Raw genomic sequence first — 17,051 nt, forward strand, 5'->3', positions numbered from 1 at the left:
GTCTGACAGTTCATCCAGCATCTACTCCAGGCTCTGAGGACATGTATTGAGCACATATTACAGGCTTTGGACTGTGTTTCACTACTGAAGCCACATGGCATGCATCTCCTGTCCAGTCAGATGTGACTATACATGCATGACAGGTACTGTGTGGTTGCCCAGTTTTGGGTACAATTGTCACTTACATAGAGGGCTTGTTAGTCACTGGTTTATGCAGGTAATAGGTAATGAGATTCATTTAAATACAATATTATATAATTTCACTACCTCTAACTTGCAACGTTGGCAGAGAGGCACAAATAATCAATGTAGTGATCTGCCCCCATGTGATGTCACACCAGCGGTAGCCCAGAAATCTAGGTCCTAATTAGTATTGCAGGATGTCAGAGGCCCTCCACTATGCTGTTCTTATTGGAATCTGGAGCTATGCTGAATGCAATTTGTTACTATAATCAATGTAACTGGAGCTTTTCTTCTTGTTCTTTTGCTGGAAATGGGACTTTTTGCTGAGTCAGACCATCCTGATTAACAATGCAAGCAAATAATAAAATAAATGCAACACAATATAGCATAACATAATGTAATACAATATCAAATAGTAGGGTTGTTATTGTCAAGTGAAACTGAGTACAATAGCATGCTTCTTGACACACTGGGTAGCTTTTAGTGCATTTCAGCTGGGAAGCTATGTCTGCACCCTACCACCATGCCAAGTTAAGTAACGATATGGATTAAAGACCCAGCTCAGAGTTTTGTCAAATCATTTTTTTTTTAATTTATTTTCCCCAGCCTACGTTCAAGTCCCAGATAAGGCACTAAGATAAGGCAGATAAGGTATATAAGCCTCTTGCTTTATTTTATAAATGCAAAACAATGCAGTGCCCTTTTGACTAAATACGTGTTTTACTTGCAGCACAGAGTATTACACCTCATGCAGTATAAATGGTCAGAACGCTTTATTTTCTATTTAACTTTGTATTTCAAAAAGTAGTAAAGAACATAGTATTTTATACCTAATTTATTTATGCCTAATTTATGCAACAAATGAGGCAGCAGCTTCTTCCTTGATTATGTTTCTTAAATTGTGTGAGTTCCTGCACTCCTCTGACTGAAGAGCTTTGAATGCTTTTATAATAGTACATCCTTTATTGTAGTCCTATGGGCTTATAATAACGGTTTCAACAACATGAATGTCATAAACTGATGCAAGATGCAGGATTGTGGTCAAACTGATACATCTCATCTATGTGATATAATTAAGAATTAATTAATATGTCAGAGGGCAAGAAAAGTACCATCTAATCTACCTTAACAGTATCTCACTAATCTAAGCTTTGAAAACAAATTATATAACTGGAAATTTCTTAGAAAAATGATGTGGTGTTTTAACATCAGTTTATCCAATGCAGTCTTGTTCTGGTGCCATAAAATAATTAATACAATATAGAATATTGATTCCCTCTCCCGAAATAGATAAATTGTTGTACAGATAAATATACAAACCAAAAGACTAAATGATAGACAGATATCTAGGTAGATAAAAGCTCTCTAGTAAATATTGTCTGTGACAGATCAGACAGGAAAGAATATTTACAGAAAGCAGTTTCATTATCATATATTATATTAATGATAGTAAACAGCAGACAATCAGTAGCCAGGTTTATTTGTGTATTCTATTTATTTATTTTTGTTTGTTAACAAGGTTGGTGGGCTGACCCTTAGACCCTTTTCACTACTACTGTTGATGGATCTTTTTAGTGGACAATGAACAAAGCAATGCTATGTTTTATGCCTTGTTTTAATCATGTTCTAGTTGTTGTGTTTAGCTCTGCTAAGGTAAAGTGAAGCATAAAGTGTTTACAGTTGGACCTAACTGTAGAGCAGAATGTGGGTCATACAGAGAGAGGGAGGGGTACAATGGTAAAATGTAAGGTGCAGACCTCTATAATGTCACTGGTTTTGCACAACATCTGTGATTTGGCCACCAATTTTTGCCCTGACCTTCAAAAAATGTTTGATTTTTCTGGTAAGTTACTAAGAATCACAGTCAGTTAGTAATGCTAGACATTAGAGTTTCATGCTTCTTAAGAGTATGAAAATGCATGCTGATGCAAAATCTGATGTTCTATTAATTTTAAGTGAATTAGAGTAATAGAAAAACAATTGTCCTTGAATTTTGACCCATGTGCCACCGTTATTTTTGGCTTTTTCCCTGATTCTAGGACAAACAAGTTGAAAGCTATTGCAACGGGCATTTCAATTCTGTAACCTAGCATGCTTTAGAGCACAAGGTTTCACAAAGAAGCAACAAGTTCACAACAGCAGTGCTCATTTTTTTCACAGCCACATACAAATGCAGCAGCCTATTGGCACAGCATATGCAAATGAGGCCCCTGCCCATCACACACCAGGTCCTGGACTAAAGTCTTGCATACTATGGCGATTCATAAATATGTTCTATACAAGAGAGGAGCAGAGCAGCAAAGGTGAACTCATTGCTGTTAATAGCAAAATCTGTCCTGAGCAAATGTATTCCACTTCCCCCCTGCTCAGACTGCTGATCCAGGTGAGTAGTCCTCTGTGGTGTGTGTGTGTGTGTGTGTGTGTGTGTGTGTGTGTGTGTGTGTGTGTGTGTGTGTGTGTGTGTGTGTGTAATGACTAGTATTTGGCTACTGATGAAAGAAGATCATAGCTGCATAGTGTGTTGTCATTAGATGAATGTATTCCTACATTTATTTATTTATTACAGTTGCGGACCAGGATAGTCTGGTTGGTTCGAGGTCCTCTTTTCAGTGGAGTCCTGACAAGAAAAGCTCCAAACTAATCTGTATTTAAGAAGATATCATTAACATTGAGACTGTGGTTCAATAATACATAAACTGAAAATTGTATAGCATCTAAAAATACAGTACGGCAAAGTGAGGTGGCTTATACCCATTGGTGCATTAGTATACTGTGATAAACAGAAGTTAATAAGACTATAGAGTGGCCTAAGAGTGAGCTGTAGAGAGGGAGGTAGCATGACTAAGGAGGGTGTGAGTAGTAATGGTGGAGTTAGGCGATGGGAAAAAGAAGGGGAGGGTTTGCAGGTAAGAGTAAGATGAACGATTAGAGTCCTGAATACAAGAGAGAGGTAAAAGTACATTCTATGCATGCATACGTGTGTCTGTGTGTGTGTGTCTGAGCATTTTGTACATGTGTAAATCTGTATAGCTTTATATATATATATATATATATATATATATATATATATATATATATGTGTGTGTGCTTGTGTGTGTGTGTGTGTGTGTGTGTGCGCGCGCGCGTGCCTGCATGCATGTGTGTTTGTATCTGTGTGTCTGTGTGTGTGTGAGAGAGACAGAGAGAGCTTGTGTTGCATGTACATGCCTGTGTTACAGAGCAGTGCATGTTGGTAGGGCACCCACCTGTGCAGCAGTTCACTTAGCCTCAGTTGAATGATTTTTGGATATGTAAATTAGTTCTTAATGTAATTCAGTGCTGTGCAGAGTATACATGGCTGAATTGTACCATAACTGAGCAGTGCAGTTTAGTTTATCTGTGTAGGCCAATTTGCACTTTTGAACTGCTATTTCTGCTGCGTGGATAATGAAAACCTGATCCAAAGCTGATATGTGACTAACTCAGGCTAGTTCTGTTGCTCTTCTAAGGCCACAGAAATAGGTAGATAACAGTTTTGGTCCCAGTCTTTGTTTACAAGACAAATTATTCCTAAATGAAAAGCACACAGATTTAATCTCTGTCCTATTCTGACTTTATTATTGCATTAAATACTTGAGACACATGAACAAGGACTGAAGCAAGAAGTGGGAAAACAATCTTAAAGAGCCTATCTTTCTTCAGCCAATTAAAAAAAATACAAAAGTTAACAGCTATTAAATGAGCACAGCACATTCAGGAAGTGAGTTCCCTCATATGACCAACACAGGAAGCAACTGAACATTGCTGAAAGCACTGAATCTCTTTACACTGATTAAAGTATGTCGAAACATTATACATTTCCTAAAGCATCAAAACAGAAAGTCAAAGAACAGTCTTAAAATATTACGTCTGTTCTTACTTGTTTAAAGCATGGCTCTTCTGACTGTTGGCTATAGATAATGCAAACTGTTCTACAGGCAATCATGAAAACAGTCACAAAACATCAAATGAAGTTTCAGTTTAAAACAGTCAAACTACTAGGTCTGAACAAATACTAGTGTTGAAGACAAAAATGAAAGAAAAAGTTTGAAATGAAGTGCACTCTTTCAACAAATCTAAAATAAAGTAATCCTAAATAAAAGACATAAACTTTTTTTAACAAACATCCCTCTGCAAAACTCATCCACAAACAATACACATCATCAGTTTACAGCATACTCTGAAAAGTTCTGCCAAGATATAATAGCAATAATTAGCTGTGGAGACTATGGATAATAGCTGTTCTATTTTACTTGTGTTTGTCTTGTAGTCTAAATGCAACACTTGTGGATAACCACCACTGGTTATTGTTTAAATAATCATTAGTAAGTACATGAATTTTCACCCTATTTTTTTATTTATTTATTTTGCTGATGGTATACATCCTGGAATACAGAATTAAAGATGAAACTTATACTAAAATGATCACATTAGAACCGTTTAATTTGATACATAGTAGTTAATAGACATGTTTTTCTCAGAGAAACGTGTCTTTTTTTTGGCCCACCTGTACCCTTTTCAAGTTAATTTATGCGATTTAAGTTCAGACATTTGCTGCCCTTGTATGGGACAAAATGGTGACTCTTGAAAAATATTTATATATTATAGCTTACAGGGTGTATGCCCCTTCATGTTTCTAAAATTCTAAAATGACTAAAAGCCTTGCAGTCTCCCAGTAGCACACTGAAAAGTAATGGTGCTAACACAGTGCTAGTCCAGAGAGTCTGTTTTGATTATAACTTTTCTGTTAAACAGACGTTTTCATGAGATGTACGACTATTTACAAAATTAACTTGAAATGTATGTTTGTGATCTTATCTGTGAAATAAAGTTTAACTATTGGTCTGTTTTGTTAGGTGTGTTTACCAGGGTAGAGCAGTGATCCCAATGGACCACTTTCAGGCACAACACCAGACTACTGGACTTCAGAAAAATATACACGCGTCAAACTTCGAATTTTACTTAATGTTTCCACTACCTTCCTTGTTCCTCCTGGCAGACAGAACTTCCTTCAGATCAATGCCCCTTTCATCTGTTGTAAAGGCAAACTATTTCAGAATTCACCCAAGCAATATTAGTTGAAGCAGCCTTACCCACTAGTTAGCAAAATGCAAGGCAAAATGAGGTGTACTTTCCATGTCACCTTTCTAAGCACAACATAAAGCAGGCACTGTCACTCCTACTGTCCTACAGCAAACTATGTGTAATGCACTATTATTATATATTGCAAATTAACTAAACTACCACACTATCCGCATGCATAGCAGTCAAAACGAAGCGGCCAAGTTCAGGTAACTTTCATAAATACACATCTCACATATTTGCTTCCAATAATGCCTGATAGTTATTTCTGCACCAACTGTTTTACCTGTAATGCCGTGGTTCTTCCAGTTTCATCCAGAATGTTACAATGAAGACCAAACAAGTTCCTGCCAAAATGGAAAGACTAAATCGAAGAAAAGTAAAACCGGACACGTTAATGAGCTTCATCCTTGAACTTGGAGCTGGTCACCGGGATGCAAAACCTGCTTGTTACAGCATTACCTCACGGGGACAAATGTCACTTGGTGCTATGCGACACAGACCCGCACAACGGGCACTGCGAGCAACGCAACCTGACACATCCCAGAGCTAATCCGATTTTTATTACTCTCAGCTAGCATCCTTTGCTGGGGTTCCAGTTCCTAAGGTACCGTCTCTTTCTTCAGGGCGGTTTTTCTTCCCCAGTGCTCAGACTTTCATTAAAAAAAATCCCTGGAAAATCCCACGATTCCTCTGAGTGGATACCACTAAATAGCAGTTACCATTGCACGGTAACAGTACAGTTTTGCCTCCCTTCCTGCATTCCGTGCAACACCCCCTTGTTTGCAGTCGTTGCACAAACTGTCAGCACATGGTTTTTGTACATGTTGACTAGCTGTCGTCGTCAGAAGCAATGCTTATCTGCCACTAGGGGAACGCTTGCGTGTGCATTTCAACTTCTTTCCATACAGGCTGCTTTATCTTAACTACAGGGTTACAAGTCTTGGCACTCCGAGTGGATCCTTTCTCTGGGCATCCTTCCCAGTGTTTGTCGTCCCATGATTGCAACAGATCAAATAAATACGTTACGCTTTTCCCCGGACACTCTGTGCCATCATTAACTAAAGTTGGGCAGTATTATTTGGTTACTCAATTATTTATTTATAGGACACACACACACACACACACAAACACACACCCTACAAAACTGAAATCATAACGCATCTTCATTTCAAGGCAGCAGCAAACATTCCTGGTAGCTCAGCTGGACGTAAGAAAATCCCAACAGCCCCTTTTAAAGAGCGGAGGGCTATCCTCACACTCCAGCCCTGACACTGAAGCATACATCCAGTGCAAACTTTCCCAGCTCGGTAAGAATGCCTCATCGGGTGGCTCTTAGAAAGCAACCATGTACTTACATACTTACTATACAGTAATACTTATGGCTCCGCTTCTCTGCCACAAGTAACTTTGTTTGGGAAATATTTCACGTCTAATCCTAGAATGGTGCGTGTGTCACTATTGCCGGGGGGTATATAAGCACAGTGTGGGAAAACACTGATGGACTGGTTACCTTTGCCGCTACTCAGCTGTAGGCTAAGGTTCGCCCTGTGGGTTCCCATGTGGCATGCCTTATGCGCGGTGCCCAATCGCCCTGTTTTTAACCGTGGGGCATTTCTGCAGCTCAAACTCCCTTCACATCCTTAGATTACATGTTCTTGTGTTGGGTGAACTGCTGGATCTTTTTGTCCATAAGTGTGTACCTGGGATGGGTGTGTGCGTCCGACAATGCTCTGTCCAGGGCTAGTGCATTACTTAACGCCTGCTGCTTGACTAAAACCTTCAGCTACCTGGTACCCTAAATAAGGTAGGGTTACCACCTGCCCCTGTTTGCGAGGGACAGCCCCTCTTTAAGCAGTTGTGTCCTGCGGTGAAAAAAAAATAAAACAAATGTCAAATGCCCTGAGATTTTAAGACAAAACATATTTCATACGTTTTCTGTAATAGTTGCATAAAACAGTTACTTTGTATCTGAAACAACTAATTGTTACATGGAATAGCATTAGCAACTCAAATGTTACGAGAATAAGCTTTTATTTTGTCAAAAAGGAAGCGTTGTCCCTTGTTCTGGTCGTAGGTAGGTTTTGCCCTGCAGAATCTCACAGTTCTACAAAAATGTCACACTTTGGGCATTTGAAAATGTGGCAACCCTAAAATAAGGTAATGTGCTCTGGCTATTAGCTTTTAGTTTCTCAAATGTGGAGCAATGAGTGCCATTTAAATTGTGGAAAAAGGAGGTGAAATGTGGAGCAATCGCTAGAATATGAGATATTTCGGAGAGGTGTGTAAGCGGCAAGCTCGCAGATAAATATACACAAGTGGTTATCAATGGGGACAGCATGAAATAAACAATGAGGACCGTTATCGTTTCATTTATACACCGGGATGACTTTTGAGACACTTATGGTCTGGCTAGCCTATTTTCTGCATTAAATAAAAAAAAACTTTGTAACTTAAATACTCAACTATTAAGGAAATTTGTAACCCCTAAAATTATGATGCAAGTATGTACAGCCGCCATACCTCTCAACCTTCCATCTCCAAAATGTGGAAATTACCTTTCAAAATGTGGAACAAATGGGCAAAATGTGAAAAAATTGCTAACAACTTCAAACTAATAAGGTCATAGAAAGGTTAAATGGGTTACTTTATCCTTACATAAAGTTAATTTGATGAAGTAATATGAATCATTATTATTTACTGTGGCTATTAGCTAAAAAAGTTTTGCCAATGAATGTATGAGAGACCATTTCAATGTGGATCAATGTAGAACATGGACATTTTAAGACTTAAAATGAGGTGTACATGACAGAGTTGCTCCTCCCTTTGTGGTGAATATAGAAATTCACTTCACTTGAAGGATTAGCAGAGGTGTAGCCAGGAATTTCTAATTGTACACTAACTTGCAGAATGTAGCCTCTCTCCTTCAAAGTGTAGCCTCCACCCCAGATACTGCATCTTTCTGTGCAGCATACCATTTCAGTGCTAAAAAAAACCTCCTGAAATGGCGAGGCAAGGCTCAAGCAAGAAAGCCATTCCATCATATTGATATTCTGAAGAAAAAAAAGTGGATGTTAAACACACACACACACACACACACACACGGTTATAGCTCTGTGTGTGTGTGTGTGTGTGTGTGTGTGTGTGTGTGTGTGTGTGTGTGTGTGTGTGTGTGTGTGTGTATTAATAAAATAAAATCATAAATATGCCTGGGTTTCCTCGAATTTAAATTGAAGTACAATTGATTGCATAAAAAATAAATACTCCTCCGCCACAAAAAAGAGAATATGCTGTGGTGTACATAGCATATGCCTGGCTACACCCATGAGTTGAATCAGAATCAAAACTGGTGCTATTGACTAGGCGTTTAGTTATCTTTTTTCAGTGGTACTAAGGTCAATCTAAGATAAATACCCAGCACTACGCAACACACAGTGACCACCTCAGACTATTGTCTGCTCTAAATCTCTCCCTTGACCTCCATGATGTCTTTCCTTTCCCAAACTGCTTTTCTAACTCAATAGTACACATTCCCTACTGCTGAATTCTCTACAGATTCAGCCTACCCAATTGAGCAATTCATTATAATTGTACCCCAGGCTATTTTTTCAGTTTTTTTCTTATTTGTGTTAATATGTTTTACATGAAAACACATATTGTGTTGCTCCTGTAGCATAACCATTAAGTCTAGGTGGTCCGTGGCTGGTTACACGGATCAGAGTCTGTTTGGCTGACACTGATAACCCAAGTCAGTTTTTCCTGAAAGCATTTTATGTGGGAGGATAAACCCCACTGTACTACTATTCAGTCCTATAAAGGGAGTTTACCCTCCCTAATTAAAGTGTCATTAAGGTTGCCAAACCATAGAGGTAAGTTTTAAACACTTTCATTAAAGCCTGTTCAATCTCAGTCTTGACCAAATAAGCTTTCATGGGATCAGCTAGAGTGTTGACTGAATGGGTTTTGATGGGATTTGATGAAGTAACACAAGCCAACTCCATCTACACTATGTCAGTATAAAGTGGCTGACCACTGGTTTGAAACAAGACTTTCTACTGCCGGTCAGTGTTTTTTTTTTGGTCCCTAAAGAATCATCTTCCATCAGCTGGGTACTGGAGACACTCCATGATCTTTCTCTCTGACAGCCGAGTCGCATATTCAGCTTACCTTTCTTGGATCAGGGCCACTCAGTTGGCGAAATCCTAAGTGTAAGAGACTAGGGTGCAGACAGAAGGGGCATCAGGGCATCCTGGTACTGCCCCATCCTGACAACTGTGGATCTGTTATACTCTACTCACTGCTCTCCTCCATCCCCGCTAGTCAAACAAAAAATGAAAACAAATGTTGGTCGATGTGCATTTCACAACTTGTGGTTCATAATTCAGAGTCGAAGTTCCACTGTCATGGACAGATATCAAACTAATCAAGTAAGTTTTTAAATGTGATCATTTTTTTTGCTTTGCAGCACTAGTGGAAAACAATAAGAAAACTATTGGTGTTTAATATTCATCAAGGAAAGTCAATGCCTGTCTTGCTGCAGTAGATTTACTAATAAACCTCCCCAGTATAACTTAGAATTTCTATAAATACAAAAAATGAGTATGTACATAGAAATACACATGGAGTACCTGGGCACTGAAAAAGAGAGGCATGCATGCATGCATGGTGAGTTAGCCAAAGAAGTTCACTTATACAATATTTATGCACTAGGGTAGTAGAGAGGTACAGTGCTTAGCTTTGCTGCCTCACAGCATTTAGTTCTCCAGTTCATTTTGCAGATGGGGTGCCCTTTGTGGGGATCAGGAATGCCCTCCGTGTATGTATATGGGATAGTCTCAGATCAAAAAACACATTCTTAGGAGAACTGATGACCCTGTAAATTGTCTGTGTCAATGCAGTGTACATGAAACTGAGTGTACTGATTTCATATCATTTATTTATTTATTCACATTTGTTGATTGGGATAACTAGATTGAGCTAGTAACTCCTTTTCATTGAAGTCCCATGGGGAAAGCACCAGCCCAGAAAATGTATTTACAATTAAAGTCATTATAGCATTTGTAGTAACATAAACATGCAGCAATTAGGTGGCCATCAAAATAATCAAAAGTATTTAGTGCATCCAAGCAATCACATATCACATCATTTCTAAGCAATTCTTACCAGGTAGTTACAAATGAGTTTGAGATAACATAGCTATAAAAGTAGGAGTGTGTGTGTGTGTGTGTGTGTGTGTGTGTGTGTGTGTGTGTGTGTGTGTGTGTGTGTGTGTGTGTGTGTACGTACACACACATCCTGCAGTGGATTGGCAGAATTAGATCTCTGCCTTCTCACCACTGAGTGTTGGAGAGGTGATAGGCTCTAACTCAGCTGAATAAAGCAGGTATTGGAGAATGCATAGATATTTGAACACTGACAAAATTACTTTATTCTTTGGTACATTACTAATAATAAATGCTCTAAATTCAACAGCGGGGAATGCATTTTATATACTGAAAAGTGACACAAGTCTTTGACATGAAAATGACTAATGCATTTGTCTGTAACAAGGCCATCTTAGACTTCATCCCATTGCCCCAGCCTTGTCAGTTCAAAATGTATTATCTAATAAAATGGAATAGACAGTGTAACCTTTGTATTGGTATCAAGTAATGCATATATAATTTCTGAGTACTGATGATATAAATTATCCTTTTCTAGCCCCCCCCCCCCTCACATACACACAATTCAGATGCCTTGTTTCTCTTCACTTAAGCTTTACTTTAAATTCAGACTTGTGAAAAAGGTTCAAATGTTCATCATATAGAAAAAGCTGCATTGGAAATTATGGTAAAAAGTCATGTACTGGTAATTTGCTTCTGAATCAAATATATGAATACTTGTTAACCATTTGGAAAATTTATATCACTGTTTCTGTAAAATGGATGCATGTAATGGCCGTGAGAATAAATCCTGTCACCAGTTAAGATGCATGTGACATGCATTAAGACTATCACATTTAACCACAGCTGGTGGTGACACGTATTCATTCAGCACAGAGGATCAGATGAGGAACCATCAGGTGATTTTCATTCAGAAAGGTCAGGGACAGAGTAACAAATGCATAGCTGTGCAGTGGTCAGATGGATTCAATACGGTTGTGTCTCACAACTATAGAGACAGAGCCATGTTTAATCAATTCAATCTGCCACACGGACATGAACAAATCAATAAACTCTTTTTCAGAAAAGTCAACAAAAAGAAAAGTCATCATAGGCATGTTATGCAGCAGAGCTTATAAAATATCAGTAATATTTTCCAAGCATGCAGTTTTTCTTTATGGATTCACTGTTCATGACTTCACAAAATCAAGCTGCAGGTAGGAGTAATACTACTGTTTCTGTGCATGTCTCTCTGTTACACAAACACACATACAGACAAACACACACACACACACACACACACACACACACACACACACAAACACACACACACTTGTATTTGGCTGACAGATTTTTTTTTTTTTACCAGGTAATAATCACCCTTGAATGTTGCTGATGTTCTTCGTGTTTCACTGTTGCAGTCATCATCTGTGGGTTATCCCTGCTGGGGTAGCCCTCGGCCGGCCAGAATACCAGAGTCAATGTTTTTGTGCACCAGCTGCTGTCACCTGTAGTCTGATGTCAGATCGTCAGTACTATAAAGAAAGGCAGCCAACGTCATTACATCAGTTTTTCTTGCCGTGGAGCCCGTAGCAGAAGCAGTTCGCATGAGTGCTGGTTGGTTGGTACCAGAAGTCGAATTTCAGCAGAAAACATCTGAAGCTAAGTACCTAGTTGGGGTCCCTTTTTTCTTGCTGTAACCGATGTCCAAAAAAGTTAACAATTGTCTCGCCTGTGGAAAGCAGATCCCACACCGAGACTTTCATTGTTACTGCATCACTTGTTTAGGCCAAGACCACAATGTCCCTTGTTGTCAGTTCTGTGCCCTCGTTAATGCGAGAACCATTCACCATAGAGCTCTATTTGTAGACAATTATTTTAATATTCTGTCTTCGAATTACTATATGGCATCCATCAGCCAACAATCTGTTGACATTCTGAAAAAACGTAAAGATAGAGACAGGCCACACAAGGCTAAGCCTTCCAACAATGCTATCACTAAGTAAGTCATCAGTTCCCTGGAATTCAGTGAGGTGCTTTGCAGCCCCTGATGCCCAACTCACTTTCTATGCAGGCCTCTGCTGAAACCCTTTCGGAGTCTGGTATGCCACAGAAATCCACTTTGTCTTCTGAGCCTTTGGCTGTCTCTGCCTCAGTTGGGTCCGGAGCCATGACACAGGGACCAGCTTCCGAGGAGGCTGTTCACACTACCGATTCTAGACAAAAAATAACGTCTTCTCTTCCAACTACCATTTCTCAAAGACTGACAGATTCTCTCAGGCATAGAAGCCAGGCCACTCTTAGCAAATCTGCTTCTAGCCACCATCTTGCTACTGCTCCCCCACCCCAGGCTTAAATGCTTAAAACGGCAGAGGATCTCATCTCCCTTATCTGAGGTTCTCAGGCCCCCACTCCTAAAAGGAAAAGGCACCCTTCTCCAGAAATTATGACAGACCAAGTGTTTAAGGAATCTGATTATTCTGCTTTTAAAGAGGTACAACAGCCATTAACTGTTTATGAGGATACAGATGCAGAGGAATCCATCCCCTCTGCCACCCCTCCAGAGGAACTCTCCTTCGGGGAAACCATTCACTCCCTCAGGGAACATTTTCAATGGGAATCTCAGAACTACCACAGTCTAGGAATCGACTTAGAGAGTTTCTGTACCTGCCCTAGCACAGACTCCTGGCCATCCCACCTCTTCTGGAAGTGGTGGATGATGTTTTACATGAATCCAGCTTAGCCCCTGATGCTCTGCCTCCTACTCCAGCTAAACCTGACAGGTACTACAGAGTACCAGATTCTTACAAATATCTGTACAGGAATCCTGCTGCAGACCCTGAGGTCAATACACAGGGACCCAAAGGAGCTAAGACTAGTCCTGTCAAGAATCGTCTTCCTTCTGACAAAGACTCCAGAGCTCTGGACAGATGGGTAAGAAAGTATACACCTCTGCAACCTTAGCTATCAGAGTATTCAACTGTCAGTTCCATATGTTAAAATATCAACAACCCACTTTGGAACAATTAAAACAGAAAATTGAAACTTCTCTTGATGGTGCCAACTCAAAAGAGCTGGCAGAATTACTACACTCTACTTGTCAAGTGGCCAAGCACTCATTACAATGTGGATATGATGCCCTAGAAGCCTCTAACAGGGCAGCAGTGACAGGAACTCTTATTGGAAGACATGCATGGCTGAAGGAACAACCTCTTCCTGATCATGGCAAGTCTACACTTATTGATGCACCCCTAGATAAGGAACGCCTGTTTGGAGAAAAAGCAGAAGAGGTGCTTAAAAAGATGGAAGACAAAGCAAAATCTATGCAAATAGTAAAAGATTTCTTTCAAGTTCAACCGCCCAGATTCAGCAGGAATTTCCCTTCTAAGCACTGGGCCTTCCTTGCAACAGGAGAGAGGGCCAAGGTAAGTCCCGCAGGGACAGGACTTCCTTGCCCCTATCCCAGGGCCAGCAAAGAAGCAAACAATGGACCACTTCTGTCTCTAAGGCAGGGAGTTCTAAGCCAAGCTTCTATGGCAAGCACTCACAATGACTCCCCCCCCCCCCGCCCTCCTTTCACTCATCTAAAACTAGGAGGAAGGCTCACCCTCTTCAAGGACAATTGTGTCTCTATAACCAAGGACAAATGGGCATTAAAAATAATTTCTCAGGGATACAGATTCTCCTTCAGTGAACTTCCTATTCCAAGAGGGTACCCAGACCTCCCTCCAAACCAGTGGGCAGAGGCATTAAAACAGGTAAAACACTAATATCCCAGGGGGAAGTAGAACCTGTCCCTACGGATCAAGCGGAAAAGGTTTTTACTCCAGACTATTCCTTGTTCCCACAAAATAGGGCAATTGGCACCCCATCCTGGATCTATCCAAACTGAACACCCCCTTGGTGGTCCCCAGATTCAAAATGCTAACCTTGCAGCAGCTCCTGCCTATGCTCACACAAAATGCCTGGTTGGTGACACTAGACCTAAAAGATGCCTACCTCCACATCATCATCAGGGAATCATGCAGAAAATTCCTGTGCTTCAGAGCAGGCAATCAGCACTTTCAGTTCTTTGCACTGCCCTTTGGCTTATCTACTGCTCCCAGAGTATTCACCAAATGCTTGGCCCTGGCTATAGCATTTTGCAGACAGAGAAATATACAGATTTATCCTTACCTGGATGACTGCCTCATTCAGGTGAACAGCAAAGAAAAGTTACTCCAGGACCTTCTCTTTGTCAAGAAACTCCAAACTTCCCTAGGGTTCACCATCAACGAGAAAAAATCAAAGCAAAACCCCACCAGGAAAATTGTTTTCCTGGGAGCTGTGCTAGCCACAGCAACCCTAATGGCCTTCTTATCCCCCAGAAAAGCAGAGCTTCCTGCCTCTCTACTTCACCCAGCTGGCTTCCAGAAGTCACCTCACTGCGAGGAAGTTCCTGCAAGCCCTGGGATACATGGCATCTTGCATACTTCTCATCTTTCTCACCAGGCTTCACATGAGAAAATTTCAGTAGTACTTAAAGAAGCTTTGGTGTCAGCACTCTCAGTCCCTAGAGACCACTCTTCCTCTGATCCCTAGCATAAGGGGTGAATTTTTGTGGTGGGCAGAGGTCTGTGCCATGAACAAGTGTCTTCCCTTCATCCTCCGCCCTTCCATCCAGACCATCACCAGTGACGCCTCAGACATAATTTGGAGCGCTCACCTAGCAGGCAGGTGTACCCAAGGCCTTTGGGATGCCCAGCAACTTCACTTGCACATCAACCAGAAAGCAATGATGTTAGTGCAAAATGCTCTGACCTCCTTCCAACCCTATCTCAGGCCAGGGGTCCTCCTTATAAAAACAGACAACACCACAGTAATGTGGTACATCAACAAGCAGGGGGCACCCAATCTTACCCCCTATGTAGGTTAGCCATGAGTCTCTGGCTTACAGCCACCTCCATGGGGCTACACCTAATCGCCCAATACTTACCAGAGATCAACAACACACTGGTAGACCACCTAAGCAGAAACTTACTGGACCCCCACGAATGGCAGCTCCACAGAGAAATCTTTCTGCAAATCACCCAGGAGTGGGGGGATCCCAGAGGTGGACCTGTTTGCCTCGCACCTCAACCACCAGCTGGATACGTTTTGTACCAGGGAGTGTCACCTCCTAGCATGAAAGAATGATGCCTTGACCTTCACCTGGAGCTCCCTCTTTTTGTACACATACCCTCCTCTGCCCCTTATTCCAAAGGTTCTGATCAAAATAATAGAGTAGAGACCAAAGTACATCCTCATTGCTTCAGATTGGCCCAGAAAACATTGTTACCCCTTACTGCCAAGTCCGTACAGACCCCGAAGCTGCTTCCACTAAGGTCAGACCTCTTGACCTAGGAGAGGGGGAAGGTACTGCACCCAGACCTACAGGCTCTCAAACTTTCAGCATGGCTTATACTCTAAAAACTAACAAGAAGTCCCTGGTAAGCAAACAGGTCCTGAACATCATCACAGAGGCCAGAAGGCCCATCACAAGAGCATTTTATGCAGGAAAATGGAAAAGATTCTACTCCTGGAATCAATCAAAAGGGGGTAGTACCTCCCAACCCTCCATCCCTCTCATCCTGGATTACTTAACAGAGTTGCTCAATAGTGGCCTCTCCTTCTCCTCTATTAAAATCCATGCCTCGGCCATCTCTGCCCATTATAATTCAGACCCACCCCCCTTCTCTCATCCTTTGATTAAGCAATTTCTCAGAGGGGCTTCTAATATCAGGCCTCCCAGAAGACATCCTACTCCACCCTGGGACCTGAATTATGTGTTAGAAAAATGAACCTTACCTCCTTTTGAACCTGCCGCTTCAATAGAATTGAAATACCTCTTCTGGAAGACTGCCTTCCTACCAGCTATCACCTCAGCCAGAAGGGTCTTGGAGCTTCACATTCTCATGGCTGTCGAGCTCTTCATAATTTTCCAGGCAGACAGAGTCTCCCTGAGGACTAATCCCTCCTTTATGCCCAAGGAGGTATCTGATGTGACCCTTAACCAGGCCATACACCTTCCCACCTTCTTTCCCAACCCTCAAATCAAGGGGGAAAGAATTCTACACTCATTAGATGTGCACAGGCAACTCAGATATTATCTGGACTGTACTAAGCCATTCAGAAAAACTGACCAGCTTCTTGTGAACTTTGCCCAAGGGGCAGAAGGGAAGCCCATCTCCAAACAAACCATTTCCAAATGAATTTCACACTGTATCCATTTTTGCTACAGACTACATGGGAAACCCATCCCTAAGTCTATCCGTACCCACTCCACTAGGACTACTTCCACTTCCACTGCCTTCCTCAGAGGAGTACCTACCAGGGACATCTTGGAAGCGGCCACCTGGACCTCTGTCCATACCTTTACAAGGCATTACCACCTACCTCTCTTTTCTAAGTTTAGGGCAGGATTTGCCTTTGCAATTCTGCAGGGCCTCCTGACCCATACCTAGGACTCTACCTATCTTTCCACCCTTTACCTCAGTTTTGGGAATCCTCCCACAGGTGATGATTGCAACAGTGAAACACGAAGAACATACTACAGTTGTGTACACTTACCATAAATGTAGATGTTCGAGTGTATTCACTGTTGCAATC

General features: G+C 41.1%; 1 protein-coding gene across 2 annotated transcripts in view; it reads right to left on the bottom strand.

Annotated features, from left to right (window-relative positions):
• The window catches only part of ST8SIA6 (ST8 alpha-N-acetyl-neuraminide alpha-2,8-sialyltransferase 6), a 1,083,972-nt gene extending 1,077,719 nt beyond the window's left edge, over positions 1-6,253 (bottom strand). Inside the window, exon 1 of one of the 2 annotated variants that reach the window (XM_044067540.1) lies at positions 5,570-6,253. In XM_044067540.1, the coding sequence (XP_043923475.1) occupies positions 5,570-5,691 (122 nt within the window). In that variant the 5' untranslated portion in view covers positions 5,692-6,253. The remainder of the gene's footprint in view (positions 1-5,569) is intronic. The other variant, XM_044067539.1, reaches the window with a different exon arrangement.
• Positions 6,254-17,051: the final 10,798 nt, after the last annotated feature.

Source organism: Protopterus annectens, chromosome 3.part1, assembly GCF_019279795.1.
Source record: "Protopterus annectens isolate FY-2018-M chromosome 3.part1, PAN1.0, whole genome shotgun sequence".
Lineage (NCBI taxonomy): Eukaryota > Metazoa > Chordata > Ceratodontiformes > Protopteridae > Protopterus > Protopterus annectens.